The sequence below is a fragment of the Augochlora pura genome, chromosome 2 (genome assembly GCF_028453695.1).
Source record: "Augochlora pura isolate Apur16 chromosome 2, APUR_v2.2.1, whole genome shotgun sequence".
Taxonomy (NCBI): Eukaryota; Metazoa; Arthropoda; class Insecta; order Hymenoptera; family Halictidae; genus Augochlora; species Augochlora pura.
Window position 1 is genome coordinate 23,431,038 of NC_135773.1, and position 23,600 is coordinate 23,454,637.

The 23,600-nt window shown below is 40.5% G+C and overlaps 1 protein-coding gene across 1 annotated transcript in view; it reads right to left on the reverse strand.

Moving 5' to 3' along the window:
- Nucleotides 1-359: 359 nt before the first annotated feature.
- Nucleotides 360-23,600, reverse strand: part of LOC144478253 (uncharacterized) — a 98,671-nt gene continuing 75,430 nt past the window's right edge. The window contains exons 2-4 of the mRNA XM_078196017.1: nt 10,118-10,381; nt 5,870-6,099; nt 360-4,195 (exon numbers count right to left, since the gene is read on the reverse strand). Coding sequence (XP_078052143.1) covers nt 3,857-4,195; nt 5,870-6,099; nt 10,118-10,381 — 833 coding nt within the window. The 3' untranslated portion in view covers nt 360-3,856. The remainder of the gene's footprint in view (nt 4,196-5,869; nt 6,100-10,117; nt 10,382-23,600) is intronic.

Sequence of the window (23,600 nt, forward strand, 5' to 3'; positions counted from 1 at the left end):
TCCAAATCTTTGGATTTCATGTGTCGCAAAGATCATTGAAATTAAATTGAAATTTTTTATCTGGATCAACTTTTATTCATTTATATATTTATTAAATATTTTTGAATAATATTATACCCCTTATCTTTATTAACCTAAATAATAGTTACCTAAATAACATATTACCCGATCATTTACTTCTATTACTCTAAAAGAAAATGATTGGAAAATTGACGGAAAAATAAAAGAAAGCATTATTTAAAAGAACAAACGTTGTTTAAGATACAACTTACCTGCCGGATGACGGTTAGAGAAGCTCGGATTAGTGTCGACGCAGGTGAATGACAATCGCAGGTGCTTCAATATTCCTCTTTATTGTTTGAAACGTATCGTAACGATCAGATATGGATCATGTAAAATTACAGTAAAACGTAAATATGACGAATTTATCATCGTGTATACATATACATGTATATATATGTATATATATAAACAAGCAAATACATATATATATATTTAAATATATATATATACATTTATATTTATATTTATATTTAAATATATATACATTTATATTTATATATACACATTTATATTTATATTTATATGTATGTATGTATATATATATAAATTCTTGTACGCCACCAAAAAAGATTGCCGAGAGAAAAATACAATTATCTTATAACGCCGTCATAAATACGAATCAATGGAACCGCGCGCGGCTCTCTCTCTCTCTCCCCTCCACCACATATTCTTCGTGTTCCTCGTATTCTGTTACGAACCTAACTGTGTTCATCGACCGAGTCCTCTGTGTGACCAACGGATATACAACCGATACAACTCTCTCTTCCTTCCTTCCTTCCTTCTTCGGCTCTAATGATTCCTCAGTACTTTCACCGTGTTTATCGATTTTTGTTTTCCTCCCCCTCCCCTTTAATTACACAACTCTGTTAAATCTAATTCACAATCATACACTATGTACACGAACACGTCCCTCGTCGCGCCTCTCGATTAAATTATATTGCTATAGTGTTTCGCTCCGTTTTGCTCGATCGCCGCGCTGTGTATGATCGATGTTCGTCGATCGTCGATCGTCGATCGTCGTGTGTCTCTTTGTTCGTCGTCCATTCATCGACGTCTTTGTGTGTGTAGATTTGTTTGTGTGGGTATTTCTGTTTGTGTGGGTATTTCTATTTGTGTAGGTATTTCTGTTTGTGTGTGGATTTGTTTGTGTGGGTATCTGTTTGTGTGGGTATTTCTGTTTTCGTGTGAATCTGTTCGCATATTTTTCTGTCGCGTGTACGCATCTGTTTTCTGTTCATAGATGCGATTGTTTATACTCAGTGTTATACTCAGGTTTGCGCAAACATTAACCCTTTGCCCTCGAAGCGATTTGAACCCTTTGCAGTCGAATGGCGACACCAAGGCGCCACTAAAAATTGTCATGCCACGTCTGAAAATAATCTTTATCAAATTTACCAATATTTAAAAAATTGTTAAGAGTTATATCGTCCATTACATAAGCCATGAAATTCAATTTTTCAATATATATAAAATGCTCCAGGTTTATATAAAATGGAGACGCTGCAAATCTGAAGAAATATTTTGGATTCCCAGTTAAAATGGCGGTCCGACTGCAAAGGGTTAAGCTTAGATCCGAAATAACTATCACGACCAGCTGTATTCCCATTTTCTATGATTTGCTACAGTTTATGCGCGTGTAAATTAAGTCGTAAATTTGTCACGCTTTTAATGAATTTTTGTGAGTCACTCTGTCTTTTAACAGCCTTTTAAATAGCCTTTGATAACGTCGAAATCATTTTGGAAACGATGTAACAATTCTCATTGGCGCCTCAAAGACGCAAAGGGTTAATCCGCGCGAGAACTCGCGGCGCCGATGCTAAATACCGCTACCGACGCTAAATACCTCGAGGAACGATCCGTGGATCCATGGATCGCGCCCGATCTCGCAATTATAATACGCGGCGACTGAACGGAAATATTCGGCGCACGGTGTGTGTGTGTGTTTGTGCGTGTGTGTGTGTCGTGCGGCAACATGGCGGCGACTCCAGACAATTCAACAATTCCATACCGGCGATATATACTCCCGAGAGATTGTTTACTCCGTTGCTAACAAGCGTGCCGGCTTTGTCGCGCGGAAACGTCGTTCGAGTGACACTGCCTTTTGTCTTTCGACGCCCTTTCCTTTGCGTCACCCATTCCTTTTCGGCACCCTTTCCTTCGAGATCGTTGGTTAAAAAGGTTCACTGAAAAGTGACAAAAGTAGTGGCAGAGCTTCGATCGGGCCGAAACGAGAATTTATTTCCGGCCCTGGAATTCGATCATCTGCTCAACCCTTTGCACTACAATTTATCAATTTATTCATTTATCAGATCCTGCGTGGAATCATTGTCACGAGTCTGACACGTTATCATAGCGCAAAGGGTTAAATATACAGCGTTTGCGGCGCACGAAATACGCAAGACTTTCTCTACGTGACTGTGTCCATCGATTTTGGAAATCTTTATTTCATTTGATATTCTCCATCGAAACTATTCATTGCTTCTTATGTGATTATGAATCTTAGAAATGAGAATATTGTTTTAAATAGTCGTGATAATTATTCTTTTCATTTTTCGTGTTCCGATGGAACAATTGTAAATTTCGTTCGACGCAGAGCACGGCAACTGATTGTACATTTTTAGATGTCTATGATCTTAAAAATCAAAACATCGATTTCCTAATAACGATTTTAAGCAACAAATTCATCGTCCGCAAACTCTCTAAAATTACAGCTCTATTTCTGCCAGGTGTACAACTTAATTAGTGTGTATCTACCTTTGCGAACGATCGTGTGCGTTCTCGTTGAAAATTGAACACGTTGAGTGTGTCTATATTAAGTAATTATAGTTAAGTGTAATAAGGTTCAACGGAGCCTAAACTAAAAACAATAATTATTATTAATGAGGAATCGAAAAGCTCAAAAAGCTCAAAAAGCTCATATAGCTCGAATCAACGGTAAGTTAGAAGTACTTCGGAATACTTAATTAATTAATTAATGAAACTTGGAATATACACGGCGCTTCAAGTACAAAATATATAGCTATCTCGTGAACAATAACCTAAGAGCATCCTAAATTAATTTGTCTTTGGAACGTCGAAACTTAACAGCTTCTTTTTCATCTCTTGGATGCACGTACGTTGACCCTAGACTGCGGATTTCGTGTATTCGTTACCAAACTATAGCAAAATGTCCTTTCGGTCCCTATTTTCGTAGTGGAAAATATGAAAACAATTGAACAAGATAGATATGGGTAGAAATCTTTCGAAAAATTGAAATCGATAGAAAAAGCTTTGAAATTCACCTTAAAATTCATAGAAAATGTCAAATAAATTGCTAAAGTTGTTCCCAGTTGCGGAAACTTCTGAATTATGTCAACAGTAATTGGCAGTGCCATCCTAATTAATTTAAAGATTCTTACACTTAATTATATACAAAAAATTGTACGAATTATATACAAAAAATTCTACGAACTATTACACAAAATTGTACGAATTATTACACGAAATTATACGAATCATTAACTAACAAATCCATAAAAAAATGAAAAGCATCGTCTCAGTGCAAAGCCTCGAGAAAATCCACTAATCAGACACCACTGTAAAAATAAACCGAGTCTCTGAATTCGATTAAAAATCGGCAGAAAACTGCACACGTTCCGCAGTCTAGTCGTTAATAAAAAAATACGTCTAACATTTTTCTGAGAGCTATTATATCTAACATCGCGAGAACGGAGAGGCGTGTGTGGTGTCTCTGGAACGACGTCTTCGCGGCGGAGTGGAACGAATCGTAATAACGCGCGAGTTGTTTCACCGATTATATACGCAGAAATGAAACATCACCGACGGCAACGTGTCTGATAACGAGCATACAGCAAACCATGGTCGATAGTATGGCGGGTAGGTTGATACCGGAGCCGGATCTAGGCGGTTCCTGGGCGAGCCGTTGATTGCTGGCAGCCAGTGTCGCGGTTTCTGTCCTCTCCAATGGTTTGACACCTTTGATTCCCGGTAAGGCGGAGTGACAGGTGAGACTCAAGGTACCGCCAGGGAAATGGTGTCGTTCGAGGCGCAACGACAGGGACCGGCTCGTCGACACGGTGCTGTCGTCTCGGGATCCGCCGGTTGGTAGCTCCTTCGTTAACGATTTGCTCACCTGCCGATTTCAGAAATCACAGACTCGGAATCAACGAACTCGAGATGAAGCGAAGCTTACGCTTTTTGGGACAAAAGGATGGAATACCTTGCGTTTATCTATATTTTACGCGAAGTGCTTTGTAATATAGATGGGGTAGCGAAGATGGTTACCGAAAAAAGGGAAGTAAGCAATTGCTATGTCTTTGATTTGTTATCGGATAACGTTAATTTAAAATTGATTTAATAATAATATTGATTTAATATTTATTCAACAAAATAGATGGGGTAGCGAAGATGGTTACCGAAAGAAAGGAAGTAAGCAATTGACATGCCTTTGATTTGTTATCCGATATCGTTAATTTAATATTTAGTTAACAAGACATATTGAACTGTTCAGTGAAAAATAAATGCTTCGAGCAGAATTCCATAAAACTAGGTACATCATCGTGGTACGATCATATTCTGTAAGATTATAACAAATTTTATCGATTCAACCTGTTAAACAAATTCCATCGATTCAACCTGTTAAACAAATTCCAACGATCTAATGTGTTAAATAAACTCCGACAATCGGGCTCGTTAAAGACCTGTCATCGATTCAACGTGTTAAACAAATTCCATCGACTATGTCAAAGTAATTCTATCCACTGAACGTTTCATATAAATTTTATCGTTTCAACGAGTTAAATAAATTCCGTTGGTTCGACTGATGCGTTAAAAAATGCCATCGATCGATCGTGTCAATGGGCTATCGATCGAACGGGTTAACCAGGTTCTGTCGATTAAACGTGTTAAAGAACTGCTATAGATAGAACGTGTTAAAAAAACTGCTATATATTGAATGTGTTAAGGACCTGCTATAGATTGAATGTGTTAAAGAATTGCTATAGATCGAACGTGTTAAAAAACTGCTATAGATAGAATGTGTTAAAGAATTGCTATAGATTGAACGTATTAAAGAATTGCTATAGATTGAACGTGTTAAAGAATTGCTATAGATTGAATATGTTAAGGAACTGCTATATATAGAACGTGTTAAAAAGTTTCTATTGATTGAACGTATTAAAGAATTGCTATTAATCGAACGTGTCAAGGAACTGCTCTACAGATTGACTGCTCTAGAGGTGTGTTAAAGAATTGCTATAGATCGAAGGTGTTAACCAGGTTCTGTCTATTGATCGTGTTAAAGAACTGCTATAGATCAAAAGTGTTAAAGAATTGCTATAGGTCGAACGTGTTAAAAAACTGCTATAGATGGAATGTGTTAAAGAATTGCTATAGATCGAACTTGTTAAAGAATTGCTATAGATAGAACGTGTTAAAGAATTGCTATAGATTGAATGTGTTAAAAAACTGCTATAGATCGACCGTGTTAAAAAACTGCTATAGATAGAATGTTTCAAAGCACTGCTATAGATCGAGCCTGTCAACCAGGTTCCATCGATCGACCGTATCAACCAAGTTCCATCGATCATCCATATTAAAGGACCGCCATCGATTCACCGTGATTTTCAAGTCAAAGTACGTCGGAACAGGGGCGTCGAATAAAATCGGGTGTTTTCGGTTGGGGGTGACGGTGGCGCTCCTAAGGCGCTTAACGAACTTTGACAGAGGCTCATCAGTCGTCGGGGTCGGCGTATTACTCAGGCTAATATATTACCATAAAACCGGGTTGGCGGGGTCTTCTCCTCACCTCTTTTCCATTTAGGATGAAAGCAAGCACCGCGGCAGGATAGCTCGGCGCCGAGGTGCACTCCGCGTGAAGGATCTCGCCGGCCTCGTAGGAAGGTCGAAGCCCTTGGAGACTGGGTCGTTCCTTCGGCTGTATGGCGACGCTCATGTTCGCTACCTCGTAGCTTGTCAGGAAGCTCGGCCCCTCGGAGGACACCTCACAGCCATACGATCCCACGAGGTTCACCTTACCTGTCGCAGCCAGCACACGTAATATCTTTCTCCATTCTGCCTCATCCACACGCCCCCCCCCCCCCCCCCCCCCCCCTGACTGTCCGCCACGATTGATATTTAAAGTAACGCGCGGGGGGGTTGAAGTTGCGACCCGGTGGCTGCGCGCCGTGATAAATTTGATCAGGAACTTGCGGGTAACGACAGAGACGGGTTAGAACCTCCGCCTACCTTCTACCTTCTCTACCTTCTCCACCTTATACCACGTTCGCCTGTTCGCCGCGGTGTCCTCGACGCTGAACGTCTACCGACCATCGCGCGCGGCGCTGGGTCTAATGTAAGTGATGGATGACCCGCGAATACGGAAGTTTTTCCAAGATTTTTTTTAATGAATCATCAGCCTAATGGAATCGCGCGACCACCGTGGTGTGGACAAAGACCGGCGAACTGGGTCGTGGCCGGGGTTGGGGCGAGGGTGGGGGGACGACGCTTTTTAAATTTCAAATCCAATGCCAGCCGCCCCGGGGAGAATTAATGAATCGATTAGGTGGGGACGTCTGATCAATGGCGCACCATATTCTACTTCCTCGGTAATGCCGGGAAGTGTCCTCGTCGTCTGGACTGTCGGGTGGTGTGTGGTCGCTGGATCTATTCTAGGCTGATCTGCTGGTTTTTGGAATGCGGCCAGGTTGTTTTTTTTCATTGTGGTTTTCTGGTTTGTTGGCGGGGATTTCGATTGATAATAGCAAGCGGCGATTTGGGAGTGTTTTGATTTAGTTTTTGGGAGGATGAGGCGGATGCTGAACTTAGGGAGTAATATGCAATGATTATTGCGAATAATAATAATGCTGGTAATAATGATAGCTTGGGCTTGAAAAATGTTGATATCAACGATGTTAATAAATTAGGTATGTTTGTTAATTTTATCGATTCGACGAGGAAGAGTATCGAAGATACTTGAACAATGTGAAAGTGACGAATAGAAAATAATTCTTCTATACTTTGCCTTTATTTTATTGCCTAGATATTTATTTTATTATTTAGATATATAACGCTACGGCACTATGATTGCGTGACTCTAATTCAACTATGCTAAAATTTCGAATGTTTCTTCCAATTCTTGGACAGAGAGAAATTGACAAAATTCAGCTCTGATAAAGTAATAATAAATAAACTATACCTCTCAGTAATTGTATGTTTCAAGTACGAAATGAGACAGAATAGGTCAAAGTTGAAACAGATTAGGTAAAAGTTGATACAAAAATAAAAGTCGATACAAAAAATAAAAGTATTTTATAGAACGTTCCCGAGTTCCTTTTTCGCACAGGTTGAACGAACCTTAAACCCATCCAGAATACTTTAACCAATCCAAGTGAAGCCCATTTCAGTATTATCCTCGAAAAGCTGCTGTAATATTAAAACTTTATAATAGAAACTTTTCGTCTTTTAACCTTTAAGGGTTATCGTGGCGAATATTCCGCGGAACGAAATTTTCTTTTAATATCGTTTAAGAGATCGTAATGACAGAGCGCGCGAATTTCAGATCGTGGCCAGCAATCATGTCTTTACATCGAACCTAATAAACAAAGTCTCAAGACAGCTTTAAAATCCTTCGCTTAATTTTTCATTTGCAGGACGATATTATTTGTTCAGACTTCGTTAATTATGCCATGTAGATAGCTTGAGAGCATGATACGACCATGCTGTCGGTGTTTATTAAATAGGTGGGTTATTTAATTCTTTGAAATGGGAATACTGTTCCTTTATTTTCAAGTAAATGTTTACCATTGCAATAAATGCAATCACGCAAGAAATACGAATTCTTTTATTCTTGAGAGGGATGATTAATGATAAAGAAATTCTTCAAGTGTCTTTTCAAGATCTTTCAAGTTCTCCACATTCTTTTTCAAATTCTTTTTCAGATTCTTTTTCAAATTCTTTCAATTCTTCTTCAAATTCTTTCTTAAATTCTTCAAATTCTTCTTCAAATACTCTTTTAAATTCTTTCAATTCTTCTTCAAATACTTTCTTAAATTCTTTCAATTTTTCTTCAAATTCTTTCTTAAATTCTTCAAATTTTTCTTCAAATACTTTCTTAAATTCTTCAAATTCTTCTTCAAATACTTTTTTAAATTCTTTCAATTCTTCTTCAAATACTTTCTTAAATTCTTTCAATTTTTCTTCAAATTCTTTCTTAAATTCTTCAAATTTTTCTTCAAATACTTTCTTAAATTCTTCAATTTTTCTTCTTCAAATACTTTTTTAAATTCTTTCAATTTTCCTTCAAATTCTTTACCAAATTCTTGAAATTCTACTTCGAATTCTACATAAAATTCTTCTTTAAAATCCTCCTCAAAATCTCGTTCAAATTCTGCTTGAAATTCGCGAGATCCATCGCGCTACCGGTCGGTAAATTGTTAACAACGAATTGCCGCGTCAACGAATCAACAATTGTCGAACAAAATTTCTCATAAACGTCGCCTATCATTCAAATAGCAACGACAAGTAGTACAATATTTATCCTTTCGCGGGTGATTCTCGTGGACACCGTGTCTCCGTTGGCGATTTCATTGGCGCATCTTAAGTGGCCGAGCAACCCGGACTTGCGTTTCTTTTTACGAGTCTCTCCACCCTCCGCAATCCAGACGACCATTACCAGCGACGAAACTTTCGAATGAAAGAATGAGAGAGGGGCACACCCACCCGCGAACCCACGAACCCACGAACCCGCGCCGAGCCAACTTATCGCGAGGCTACCTTTCCGACCGTAATGAATTAATGAAGTTACGAGAACCACATCGGATCCCGGCCGCGCCCGACACATTTACGAGCTCTGGATTAGAAACCTAACGCCGAAACCTGGCCCCCGATGGGCGTCGGAAACGGAAAGATGATCGCGAATGGTAATTGAATAGACACGGGTCTCGTACGCGACCCGAGAGCACTCCCAGTTATTTAAGCAGAGCTTAATGAGCGCGTTAACTTTCATTCGAAATATATAGAGATTATTTACTCTCTCTCTGTTATCTCTCTCTCTTGTTGCTTTTCTCAGGTAATCATTTTGTTAATATTTCGACTTTTCTTGTCTTATATATTCTCTTTGATTTATTGTGAATTTGTCGTTTATTATTCTTTAAATTATTTTATTTAGTTTATGTCACGATTTATCTTCGTGTCATTTATATGATTTTATATCAGAATCTTTGTATCATTTATATCATATTATATCAGGATCTTTGTATCGTTTTATTAATTTTTTTGACCAAACTTCTCTGGCTTAATCATCGTATTCATTTTTCTATTAGAATAATCTCGTCTCAAGCATTATATCAATTCTTCTGTCCACGTGTTTTTGCTCCTGTAATTTCATTAATTTTTCCACGTGGATCTCCTCGTCGTAATCGTTGTATAAATTGTTCTATATAAAAGTCCACGTATTAATTATTCTATGAATTTTTCTACACGGACTTCTGTGCCACAATTATTCTGCCAATTTTTCAATACGAATTTCCTTCCCTTGATCCTTGTATAAATCGTTCTACATGAACTTCATTGTCTTTATTATTGTTTGAATTTTTCTACACGAACTTTACTGTCACAATCATTGTTCTATCGAACCCGATTTAACTCGACTATAGTAGCAATATTTTTATCCAAACCACTTGTCGTATAAATAATTAACTTGAACCGCGAAATAGCTAATACCAACACACGTCATTGTCGCGAAGCATTACATTTAATATACACTTAAAGTATGACACTTTAGGCAAGCGTAGCGAACGACGTATCGTTGTTGGGCAGAAAAAGGGTTAAAAGTCGGCGAGATAATCACAGCGGCTAATAAAGTTATCGATGTCCTGGCGGAGCGACGATAATTCAGAAACATGTGGACCGGGTGATGCTTGTTTTGTTCTAGCGGGTTGCGGCACGGACGTCGGTGTAATGGAGCAAATTAGAGGGGGACCATTACTTAGGGAGCCGCGCAGCCTGATATGAATAATAATTAAGACGAGGGGTGATTAGAGACGGAACAACCAACCTTTGCGCGTGTTCGCCTGCCCCAGGAGCGTCACTTGCTTGCTGTCGCTCGTATTTACATCGACGTAGACACCGTCGACGGGGAAGTCGCGGCCCGCCGGCGTCGAGCTCGGCATGTACCTGAAGAACTCGTTCCCGTCCTTGTACCACTTCACCGAATACAAATCCTTGCCGGCCAGATCGTACTCGCACCTGAGCGCCACCTTGTCCCATCGCGGGTCCGCTATGCTCGGCACCTCCAGCTTCAGAAGTTTGATCGCCGTGCCTGCGGGAGACCATAGCACACCATTAAATAGTTTTCTTCCACCGATACGTATCCGGTAGCATGCCACTCGTTCTGGGAGATTAGGCGAGTTTTCAATCGCGTTCCCGTGGAGCAATTTGGACTTCAGATAGCTTAAATTGAAGGTGAAAGTGTCTACTTTACGATCCTGGAAGGTACATTCCCGTGGAATGGCTTGGGATTTTTTTATGATTTTTTGAATCAACTTTTAGGGAGTATTAGGCAGCCTGGAGCCCATTTTTGGAATTTGGGCGAGTTTTCAATCGCGTTCCCGTGGAGCAATTTGGACTTCAGATAGCTTAAATTGAAGGTGAAAGTGTCTACTTTACGACCCCGGAAGGTACATTCCCGTAGAATGGCTTGGGAATTTTTTATGAATTTTTCAACAAGAACAAAGGGGTGCATTGCGTCTTCGTTTCGTCTAAATGCATACAATTTTGATCGCACCCCTGCGAAGACTTTTAGCCTCCACGTTTCTCCATTCGACCAATTAAATTTGCACTGAGGCGAACGCCGGAAAAAATTATTGCTTCCACGGCCCGATCATAATACACGCAGAAACTGTTTGCGTTTCGGTCGCAACGAACCGGAACGACGCTGGATAGTTAACCCGTGCGTCCGCTAATCGATACCGCCATAATTGGCGCGCGTATTTCTATAGAGACGCAGATTGTGCTAGATTAATTGACAGAAATTGAACGGCGAAACCGCGACGCGCTCTTATTCGAAAGAGTGTTTTCTCCGTTGAACTGTGTAAAATTTTTCATTATACTCCCGTAGACCCTCCTCTTCTATCGCGCGGAGCGAGCCTGTGACATTTTCAATTTAATCACGACCCATCGATACTCAAAACTGCCCGGTCTCTCTCGCTGATGTCAAAATTCAGATAACGCATTGGCAGAATCGGCGTCGCAAATTTGTTTCCTAATTGCGCGATATTTTGCCGGGGGTAAATCGAAACTCTGACCGGCTTTTCGGGGGTGGGGGGCGTTCGACAGAAATTCGGTGAATGCGACGAATGATTGCGCGCGCGACCGCGGATAATAGAGGATTTTCTATAGCGTGAAAGACTAAATACCAGGGGATAGAAATGAACTGAAATAGCATAAATAAATAAATAAATAAATCTGTTGCTGAAATAGAATTATGTTCGATCTGTTTTCCACGATTAATTGATCAAACTTGTCATTATTTCGACGCTATTCATCGAAGTTTTAAACTACAAAATTAATTATATATTTTATTACATACTAAAAATTAATTATATATTTTATTACATACTAAAAATTAATTATATATTTCATACTTTATTAAAAAATATTTTTGTCAGCTAAAATTCTTCAAGAATTCGCTGCTGGACTAAAAAACAAAGAAAACCGCTCGAAATTGATTACGATACAATAAAATACCATAATGCGTCCGCTCTCCGTGCTTTAACGAAGCAATGTCTCGAAGATTAAATCAACGCTGTAAAAGTGGCGGCAACCTTCAATTTTCTGGTCGAACCGCGCTTGCCGTCCACCGTATGAAAGGCAAACGGCAATTCCATGGCGCGCGCGCGCGCGCGCGGTTAAAATTTGAAAAACGCTCTCGCCGCGCCCGTCATTAACGGGGTGGGGGGGCTCTCGCAATTATCAATTCATGGACAAAGGGAGAGCACAGGACAGAGTTTATCCAGACGGACAACAGCGTAAACAAGCCACGAGAAAAGTTTACCGTGAAAGCAGGTCCGCGCGTAACCGGGCGAACTTTATTTGCCTTGTAGAGAGGGGCCGCCGCCGTTGGGGATGAGGGAAGGGGGGAAAAATAGTAATTACGCAAGGGGGAGGGGGGTGGAAAGAGAGAGAGAGAGAGAGAGGGAGAGAGGAAAAAAAAGGCGCCCAACGCTCGTGGCAACAAGCATTCAGTCGAGAACCCCCTTCGATCGAGAATATTTAACCCGGTCGCATTAATTTATTTATCCCGAGCACCGGCCGAACAGTCGCAAATACCGGTGTAATTAAAAGTATCCGATCAACCGACGGCCCTCGTAATTATCGCCGTGGGAAAAGCGCGGTCAGACGTTTCATAGAGAGAGAGAGAGAGAGGGGGAGAGGGAGAGAGAGAGGGAGAGAGGGAGAGAAAAGTGGCAGTCAAAATGACAGCGCGATAATTTTCTGCCCGCGGTGAATCGTTTTCTTTTTTCCCCCTTTTTTTAACCGCTCGTGTTTGCACCGACATTTCCGTAATGAAAAATCATGGACGCTGCGTTGACTCAATCGAACACCTAGACATTTTGCAAAATAAGATTACCATCGATTTTATTAAAACCGTGAAGCGTTATTGCTAACCCTTTGCACTCGAGTGGTGATTCTAAAGCACCACAGCAATTATTACATCACGTTCCAAAATAATATTTCTATTATAAAAACATACATTTAAAAAAAAAATATTTAAAAGTGTAACTGTCTTTGTACGAGTTACAAGATTCAATTTCGATTGAACATAACCTCTTTACCTCGTAAAATGGAAATGCTACATGTCGGAAATGTTCCTTTCGAATTACAGTTAAAATGGCTTCGAGTGCAAAAGGGTTAATATCTGTTTATCTCTTAATATCTATCTATCTTAATACCTATTAATATCGTCGTAACAAATCGTTAATTCGAGTACATAATTTTATTAAATCGTGTTCATACAACATTTCCTTCTTTCGGTCATTGAGCCGAGGTATGTTCGACGAGAAAAAAATCCCGGGCCACCATATAAACCGGCATAAATGTCCGAGAGAACAGCAGGGGTCTTTTTTCTCCGTCACGCTCGAATTCTAATAGAGAATTTCACGCTAGCGGGAACACGAAAATCACGTATTATGCTGCGAAAACGAATCGACTACAATGGGTTGTCGAGGCGAAATCATCCGCAGAACCCAGCGCATTAATCAGCAAGCGCGCGCGCTCGCGCGCAGCAGCACGCCGGGTACGCTAAAGACTAGCATTAGCGGGCGCAGGAATTCCACTAATATGACGTTCCTGGGGGTTTATTAGATTTCCCGGCGAAGCAACGCGGTAACCCCGCGCGGTGCCCGATTTTACGAGGATAGTTTCTCAGATGGTCATCGCCGGAGAATGCATAACACATTATGGAATTCTGCTTTTTACCCGTCGCCGCGCGCGCGCGCGCACGGAGAATGGAAATTTCATCCCCCTGGACTACCGGCTGCCGGGTTCACTCGTAAATAGCGCTCCCTTGAAATAGTAGTCTTTCATTAGCCTAGTTTCTTAACGTTTACATTTATTACGCTACTGTGCGCGTCGCCGGTTCGCCAAAGCATTTGTCAGACTGGATTCTAGACTTGTGAAGTAAAATTGAAAAATTAGAACCTGTTTATGGATTTTTATTAATTTATATTTTAACGTATTGGAATTGTATGTTGGAATTGACTGGAATTGATAAGGTCGACTATTGTCAGAGATTTAATTTAGTACTCGATTTTTATTTGGTTAATATATTAATGGAAATCACTTTAATTCGGAAATTATTAATAAACTATAAAGCGACGGCCGTGGCAATAAATTTTTATATAAACCACGAGGCGTAATTTTAATTTGACCATACATATTCGTAGTTTTAACTTGACTAATAACTTATTTTTTTTCTATTCTATTCCTTAATATTATTCCTTAACATAATATCGACATAACCTCAACAACTACAATATTCCTAGTTTTAATATTACTAATACCATATTTGTTCTATTTTATTCAAAAACCCTACAGCTCGACGCTAAATATTTATTAACATTCACGGGTCACCGTTTCGCGAAAAAAAAGCGTCACGATATTGCTGTTCGTAAGTAAACAAAATCCGTGATTCTACGCGCGACATATTAGAGCAAACAGCCACGCCCTAGTCGCGATAATATTATACAACACCTAGACCCATCGCGTCTCGTATAACAATATGCATGTTTATTCAAATTTCCACTAACTCGGAGCACCGTGCAACAATACGCGAAATGAAGAATGAGAAATTTGCTTTCAGCCTAATATCAGCGCGCGGCAACAACGCGTCGTAAATTCAAGAGCTGTAACATTTTGCCGCGCGAAATTCTCTTGATATTAAAATCGCGAAACGCGTATCGCAAAATTCCCGTGGTGGTTCGCGACGCGCGAACAACTTATCGCGGTGTTCGAATTTCCGGCGGATAATAATAAAAAGAGCGAAAGAAAATCCGCGGAATATTTTTCGTTTCGCGGGAATCAAGGGAAAATCGGTTCTCTTACCGTCGTATAGAGCTTGGATTTTACATTTCCCGTCACGTTCTCTCTCTCTCCGAGTTTCTTGTTGCGTTCGCTATCTTTCGGTGGCGGTAGCGATGTCGTAAATTTTTTATTCAACTCCGGCGTTTTGTAAACTAATAAACGCGGAGGGAGGTTTTATCGAAGACAACGGTGAAAATATTTATTGTGCTTGTATTGTTGTTTCAACGCTTTGAGGACAATGCAGTATTTTTAGGACACAAGCGGTTTCTACTTTCGCGTTTGTTTATTTAAAAAATATAATAATTAGGTTCTCTACAATACCTAATCGACGAAATAAGCATCACAGAGAGTAAAATAATTCTTGAGAATTTTGCAGTAAGATACAATACTTCTATGATCAGTTTCTACTTCCAGGTTTGTTTATTTAAAAAATATAATAACAAATTTCCCTATAATATCTAATCGACGAAATAATTATCACAGAGAGTCCAATAATTCTTGAGAATTTTCCAGCACAATATCTCTGAGACCAGTTTCCACCTCTATTATTTATATAATTAATAACTTTCCCTATTATACCTAATCGATGAAACATTTGTTGACCAATAATTCTCGAGAATTTTCAAACAAAGACAAAGCAAACTTTTAAACAGTTAATGCGTTAACGCTTCGCGATTCCAGCGCGTGACCCACATGTGTATAGCCTATGCTCCGCGAGCCGCGTACAATCGAGGAAACTCTATAGTTTATTCCCGGGAAAATTCGAGCACCTAAATGCATGCCGCGATAGAAAATATTGCGAGACGCGGCTCCCCTGTGTTCGCTGCATGCATGTATGCATGTATGTCGCACGAAACTCGCAAATTTCTGAAATGGAATAGAACAAGTGAGATATATTCCTGCTTACGGAGGATACGTACAATGTGTCTATTTCTATCCGAACGTTCATTTTAACTCTTCTGGGTCGTGTGGCGACTCCAAGGCGCCGCTAAAAAACCACGTTTTGACATCATTTTTATCAAATTTATTTATACTTAAAATATTGATAAATAAATTCGATAAAAATTATTTCAGGACGTGGTGTGATATTTATCAATATTTTAAGTATAAATAAATTTATATTATAAATACTTAAAATATTATTTACACTCAAATTTATTTATACTGAAAATATTGTTAAGAATCGTCAACTGTAACACGAGTTACAAATTTCAATTTCATGGTGTACAAAATTCTCCAGGTTATACAATATGGAAACACTGCAGGTCCGAACAATTATTACGGATTTATATATGGGGCACTGTAATATAATTTTGCTACGCTCGTCGAGGTTTCAACGAAGCGCAGTGCATCGATCTCGCATCGTTCTAACGCTGCCAGACTTCTAATTTTAATTTAAAAGAAATAAATTAAAAAAGTTCGCGCATTTTCCAAAATTCGTAGAAATGTAACTGTAATAATCCAAATCACGGTGCTTTCCCACCGCGAGCGAAACAGAATCGTAACAGAATTTTCAATTTGTTCGAAAAGTGAAAACCATAAAACACAGCCGCCGTCGCGGCGCGAAAATCGAAGCGCGAGAATACAAAACGGCGGAATTCCGGAGCCAGGCGACGCGTCGCCGCAAAAGTACAAAGACACGGGAGCATGGAGCGCGGAAAATGTTTACCGCCGGAGGCGTTAATATTTCTGAACAGCATCGGCCACACGGGAAGCTCCTTGGCAGAGCGGAGCAAGGAGAGAGAGAGAGAGAGAGAGAGAGAATTCAAGAAACCGATCCAGATACGTCCGATCGGTTCGCCAATTTTCGTATTCCCTGGGAATTGTTCTGGAGCGGGGCGTGCCAAAGCCTTCGCTACGTGCCGCTCGAAACAATAACCCAGGCTGGTTAAAAAGGGGAGCACGGGGGACGAGCGCGGCGAAAGGACCCCCACTCTGTATTCCGTTGTCGTCCGCGCCGGCCGTAAACGATTTCCAGATCGCGCGAATTTGTCATACAGTTGGCACGGCGGCGGCGGCGGCGGCCGCGTTATCGCCGGGTCACGGTTTTCCGGCGGAACAAGAGAACGGTCGCCGATAAAAGTTCCGTCAAAGTCGGCTGGAACAAGGACAGTTAACGCGCGCGGGTACTACGGCCCGGTTATCGCGGCTGTACGCGGTGAAAGCCGTCAAAGGACCCGCGCCGCCGGACACATCCGCTTTCTTCTGTCGCGCCGGAGACGATGGCACTCGCATTCCCCCCTCCTTGCTCTTTTGCCGCACAGATGATAACGTCCTATGCTCGACCGATCGCTGATAACCGGTTGCTCGATCCTCCTGCTGATACCTTTGTTGCGTAAGAACATCTTCGCTATGATATCTTGCACTATGATATCTTTAACGCCTTGCCGTACTTTAGCGAGTCAGACTCGCGATGAAGATTTTTGCCCAAACATGAATATCGCGAGACAGACTCGTGAACAGTTACTTGGGCCAAACATAAACATCGCGAATCAGACTCGCGAACAGATACTTGGGCCAAACATAAACATAACAAGCCGAGCTCGCGGACTGATTTTTTGCCCGTTACGCTCGTGACCGAATGTTAGTTCCTCTCAGTACCTCGGAACAGTTAGTCACGATTCTTGTCGTTGCTGTTACGAAGCAGTTCAATTATTAAAATTTAAGAAACCCCTTCAAAATGCAAGGTACAAAAGTGTGTAGTGAAGGCCGTGATATTTTAATATCGCGTAAAATTGACTATATCACAGGCATTGCGGGTATCTATATTTCGGATCGTAACGAGAACGATCGGACGACGGAACGACGGAACGAGAGGATTTTTGTTTCGCGACTGTCTCAATTTGCTCTCAATCCCAGATTTTGATCTCGCGTCCCGTAGATGAGAAAAAATTACATTGTAGAACGACGCGAAACGTATAAATATTAATTTCCTGCTGCGGAACCACGGTCCGCGGACTTAATGGGTTCATTTTTGTAATGGTAATATTTTACCTTCATTTATTCTGCTTTAATTACAAGTTTGGAACAGTGACAAAGAAACGTAGTAACCTGACATTATCATAATATTAACATGAAATTAGCATGGAACTCTTTTGATATGCCGGATTTTTGTTACATTGATGTGTGCACGGTATTTTAGAAAAAAAAAAAGAGAAACGAGTAGCTTCGTGGTAACATAATTATCAAACGTCGCGAGAAAGTGCCCTAAACAGGGGAGATTCGTCGAAACTTTGCGCGGCGTCGTTTCATTCTTGGAATGGTAATATTTCAACTTTGTTTATTCTGCTTGAATTACTAGAACGGGGGCCGTGGAACGGAGTAATCAGCATTATCATAAAATTAACATGAAATCAACATTAAACTTTGCTAGCTTATTTGGAAGGAAGGTAGAGACGGTTTTCGAGGAAACGAGTAGCTTTACTTAGGATGGTTTCGAATACGCATTATTTAACCATCGATTACTAATCTCGAACAATGCATATTGATATCTGGTTAATAGTTTATAATTTAAATGCAAGAGCTTTTCTCGGAGAGATATTTTTGTGATAACTGGAATAGTAAAAGAAAACGTCGAGAACCGACTCAGAAAAAATTAAAACAAAATAACCTGATATTTTTATAATACTTGATATAGTAAATGAAGACATCGAGAACCGACTTAGAAGAAATGAAAATAAAACAGAAATTCAAATAAAGCAGAAATTAAAATAAAACAGAAATTCCAATAAAGCAGAAATTAAATGCCAATAAAATAAATGAAAATCGTAGGTGAACCATCATTGTTTATGCAGCAGAAGTTGGAACCATAACGCGGTCGGTTCTCGCAGATCCGGCTGGCATAAGTCTGCGCGAGGACAAAAGGAAGTTTCGAATTCATTGACCGGTGTCGCAGAGAGGCCGCTAATGTGTCCGAACAAAGACAATATTATTATAGTCAATAACGCAACGCGCTCGCATTTGTTCCAAACGAATTACCGACGCAAACAGAGAGAGAGAGAGAGAGTGAGCGCAGAATTGAATGCAATTGTCGTCGCGCGACTGCGTTTATGTGTCAGCGAACAGGAGGGTCCCTCGCTATTCCTTTATCCCGTAGCGAGCAAACAAATGGCCACGGCATTAAATAATCGGGAATCGGAAGAATATCAATCGTAATATGCTCGAATTTCCCCAATGAAACTCTCCGCTCGGCAATTAATTAGCCGCGTGGTTCAATTTCTTTCTTTTTTTCTCTCTCTCTCGTCGGTCGAGCAGTTTTTCGCGAGCAACAGTTTCGGCGCCGCGTGTAACGCGAAAGGGTTTTCCGGGACGCGGCCCGGCCTGACACAACAAACTATCGCGCGCGCATAGTGCTCCTCGTTAATCGTGTTATTTGTCCGCTAATTAAGCGTGCAATAAATTCGTACGAGAAAAAGGGGGCAAGGGCTTTATTGGGAGCGGCAGCCGGCGGCGGTCGTATTCCCCGTTCATTTTACACCGGTCTCTCTCTCTCTCTCTCTCTCTCTCTCTCTCTCTCTCTCTCTCGCCCCGGTGCCTTTCGACGATTTACTCTCTTCGAGCCGGGCCTCCCTTTTTCCACGCGGACGTCTCTATTTTGCCAGGAATGGCCTCTCCTAATTTCATCTAGGAACGCTCCAATAAACCTCCGCCGCCTTTTATTCAGGCGCAGAAATGTATTTGGCCCCCGAATCAATTTACCCAAACTAATTATTCGACTGCGAACAGTTTATTTCGGTCTAAAAAAATTACGGATAACCAAAGTTCAATAGGAAATCATTTTTAGACCTTTGGGATACAATTTATTACGCAAGTGAACGTTCATCAACTATTTGGATTCAGAGCCATTTTAATTTTACGCAAGCTGTACCATCTGGTTAACCCTTTGCAGTCGCAGTCATTTTAAATGGAAATCCAAAGTATTTCTTCAGACTCGCTGTGTTTCCATTTGATATAACCTGGAGCATTTTATACGTTATAAAGTTGAATTTTGTGACATATGTAGCAGATAATATTTTAAAAAATTGTTAAGAGCTATCGTGACTTATATGATAGATAATATTTTAAAAAATTGTTAAGAGCTATTATGACTTAACAATTTTAGCTATTACAATAAGAGCTATTATGACTTATATAGAGATAATAGCTCTTAACAATTCTTGAAAATATTAGTAATTTTGATATAGATTATTTTAGAACACGGCATGATAATTTTTATGGGCCATTCGACCGCAAAGGGTTAACTATTTAGTGCTTGTAATGAAATGTATCTGCATGTCGGCAAAATCGAATTAAATATTAAATGCTAATATTGATATGTATTTTATAGTAAATACTTATATAAAATTCTAAACCCTTTAGTAGCGACCAAAAAATCTGTATCTGAGCGAAATGTTTAAAACTCGTTCGACAAAAAGTTTCATAAAGTTTCGGAAAGAAGTTGCAAGAATGTTGAAAAGCCTGATAAATAGCAAATTTAAAAAGAGCGAAGAAATAGGAGAGATGAAATTGTTGTTTAATAAAAATATTGAGAAAACTATCTTTTCAACAATAGCCGACGACGATTTATCGTTGCTCGGTACTAAAAGGGTTAATATCTCAGGATATCAATAAACAGAAAAGTCTATCGATAAACCAGGAATCGATCAATGAAAAAAAAAGAGAGAGAAACGAATGATCAATCAATGCATATAATTGACACTAGAGGACGTTTGAAACGCAACAATCATCGGCCGCGGGTTCCTTCCAGCGATCGCCAGTCATTACCGGACCCCGCAATACTAATTGACGTAATTACAGCGGGCCGCGACTAGCAATTACAGAAAGTACCCAGCAATCGAGTTAACAGTTACATTCGAGTCATCATTAATGCAAAGTCAGATTACATTGTGTCCTACATTGACGTCGATCAATATTGTTGTTGGGCCACCGATTAATACTGTCGATCAAACTTGCTTTTGTCTAATTCCGCATCGAAACGAGCAGAGCCGAATTACAATGCGCGCGCTACGTTTAAGAGATTAATTGGGCATCGATTGCAGAAATTCTGGATGCGCTCAAAGACAATTCGCGTGTGTGGTTCGACGAATGATTTATTAATTAAGCCCTTGAGCTATAATAACTAGCGAGAGACACGTGGCAAAAATTGTATGCAAGCTTTATTAAATATGAATATTATTAATTTCTTCTAAGTCGAAGTAAAAATAAATTCTTCGGTTATCAAAGTATAGAAACTAAGATAAATAAAGACAATATAGAAAAAGAAAATTAACAATTTTCCCAACCAATTAACCCATCTTCTTATGTATACACGTAGCTGACAGGCTAAATGTCAACTGTACCAACTCCGATGATTGTCGATAGCTAAACTATTCGAAGATGGACTAATGGAAGGATACATCGATATCGGTTTTGTTTCTACGAATTTCCTGCGCGAAGAGTGGCCCGTTTGCCGTGCTGCGCGCGCGCGTTTTTCCCGTATCACGGGGCAAGAATCCGACAAAAACGCGTTATCAATGTTTCAGCGGCGCGCTGCTCTCTCTCTGTATGTCCGTCGGACCCGGATGGCAGCCTGCGCTCGCAGCGACGAATCCGCGATTCAGTCTGCATAATGCAATAACGTCTCGGCGAACGAACTCCGGGCTCGCGCAGAGCGCCAGTGTACAAATGAAACGGAAACAAAGGAATCGGCCGCCGAGCATTTCCCCCCCGTCTGCAGTCAGTGACGGGGGCTGATAGACAGAGACAGAGAGACAGAGAGAGACAGAGATAGAGAGAAAGACAGAGAGGGAGAGAGAAAGACAAAGACAGAGACAGAGTGAGAGGGGAGGAGAGCGAGTGGACAAGAAAAATGGTGAGAGAAAGAGAGACAGAGGCAGAGACAGAGAGAGACAGAGACAAAGAGAGAAAAATGAAAAAAGAGAGTCAACAAGATAAAGAGAAAAATGAAAAAAGATAGTCGACAAGATAAAGAGAAAAATGAAAAAAGAGAGTTGACAAGATAGGGAGAAAAATGAAAAAAGAGAGTCGACAAGATAGAGAGAAAAAATGAAAAGAGTCGACAAGATAGAGAGAAAGAAATGAAAAGAGAGGTATTGAAAGCGAAAAAGGCAGAGAATAATATCAAATGAGAAAGAGAGAGAGAGAGAGAGGAGTATTGGGGTGGGGAATCAGCCAAGAGGCACGACACTCGAAACTCACCCCTGAACAGAAACACCATCCCCAGCGGAGAGAAGGGGGGCGCTTGTGCACCGCTTGTTGCAGCACCGTAAAGCCGGCGAATTATTTAAAAAGCCTCGTTATTGTTCCCGGATTCCGCCAAACCACTGCGGAACCGCCCGCGGCTAGAGACGTCACGGTTTAGAGAATTCTTCCGCGTGAGAAACAGGCGCGTTTACGGATTCTTATTGTCCGGCAGCTCGGCACTTTTTTTCCTCCCTCTCTTTCTTTCGAGTTTATTCTTCTTAGGCCCCCTTCCTCCCTCCTCCCTCTCCCCCGTCCAACAACAGATCGTTTCGAAATTTTCGAGCACCCTCTTCGTCCTGTTTTTATTGTTGCATTGTTTTATTTTCCTTGCCCCGAGAATAAGCTTAATTGCTGCCTTTACAACCCCGAAACAATTAGCCACTGTTTCGAAATTATTATGGATCGGATTCTATGAAAAGTCCTCGCTTTCTTCGTCGACCACTCGACGATGTTAAGCATTTGCGGTCGAGCGGCGACTCTAAGGCGCCGTTAAAATTACTGTGATACGTGACAATTTTTAATAGACATCGCCGAAGCTTAGATTTAAAAATTGGTAGAAGTATTATATGAGTCACGAGACTCAATTTCGTATGCATAAAATCAATATTGTTACGTAAAATGAAGATGATAGAAGCCGGAAAAATTATTTTAGATTTGCTGTTGAAATGGCTTATATTTTTCTATATTTAAGAATTCATTTTCTATTTATTTATTTTCTGTATTTAAGAATTTATTTTCTATTTATTTATTTTCAGTATTTAAGAATTTATTTTCTGTATTTAAGAATTTATTTTCTGTATTTAAGAATGAATTTTCTATTTATTTCCTATATTTCGAATTTTCCAATACTTAATTTGCCAATATCAATTTCGCTTCTTCTTTTCGTTTACGGTTATTTACTGTGAGCGGTATTTGAACCGCTGAGAAATTGCACAAAATTGCGAGCTTCTTACTCCCCGTCTCTCCAAGATAAATATCAACTAATTGCACTCACCGTCGACATATTTTCGTCGACGCGGCAGCAAAAAAGCGTCGAGCAACGAAAGAATTAAAAAGCATAACACATCGATTTGTGTCCCGCCAGATCGGACGAAGGGGCGACGGTTTGAATCAGGCCAATAACCGCCGGCAGACGTCTGCGCTTGGACTGGTACGTGGTCGCTCTCCTCAGAATCACGGCATTGTGCTACGGCAGTGCCCGACGGACTCGTCGCGTGGCATATTAATTAATCCGCTAATTATTAAACTAATTGCCGGACTTAATTGGCCGGCGAGAGAAGCCCCGGCGAACAGAGGGAAAGAACCGAGAGCCGAGGACAAAGAGAAAAAGCCGAGCTGCGCGGCCCGGCTCTCGCCGAGTGCCGGCTGGTCGATGCTTTTGCTTCCGGCCGTGTCTTAAAAGGCCTGTCAAGCCTTGTCATAATACTATGCAGATCCTTGTGTTTTCTACGTTCGCGCCGGTAATGCTGCGACGACAGCAAAAGGAATCGGGGGCTCTCGACGCGATCGTATCCGACGATCTCATCCACTGCCGGGCCGAGACGATATATAAGATAAATATATAGCTATTATATATACAGTCAGTCCCACAAGTATTCGTACCCTCGTTGCTTATGAGAGAAATCTGTTGAAATCAAGGGATGCGTTGAATTTATTTATTTAACGAAATAAAGTTTTGCAATATTTGCGAAGAGAAGAAAAAGACTAAATTGCTG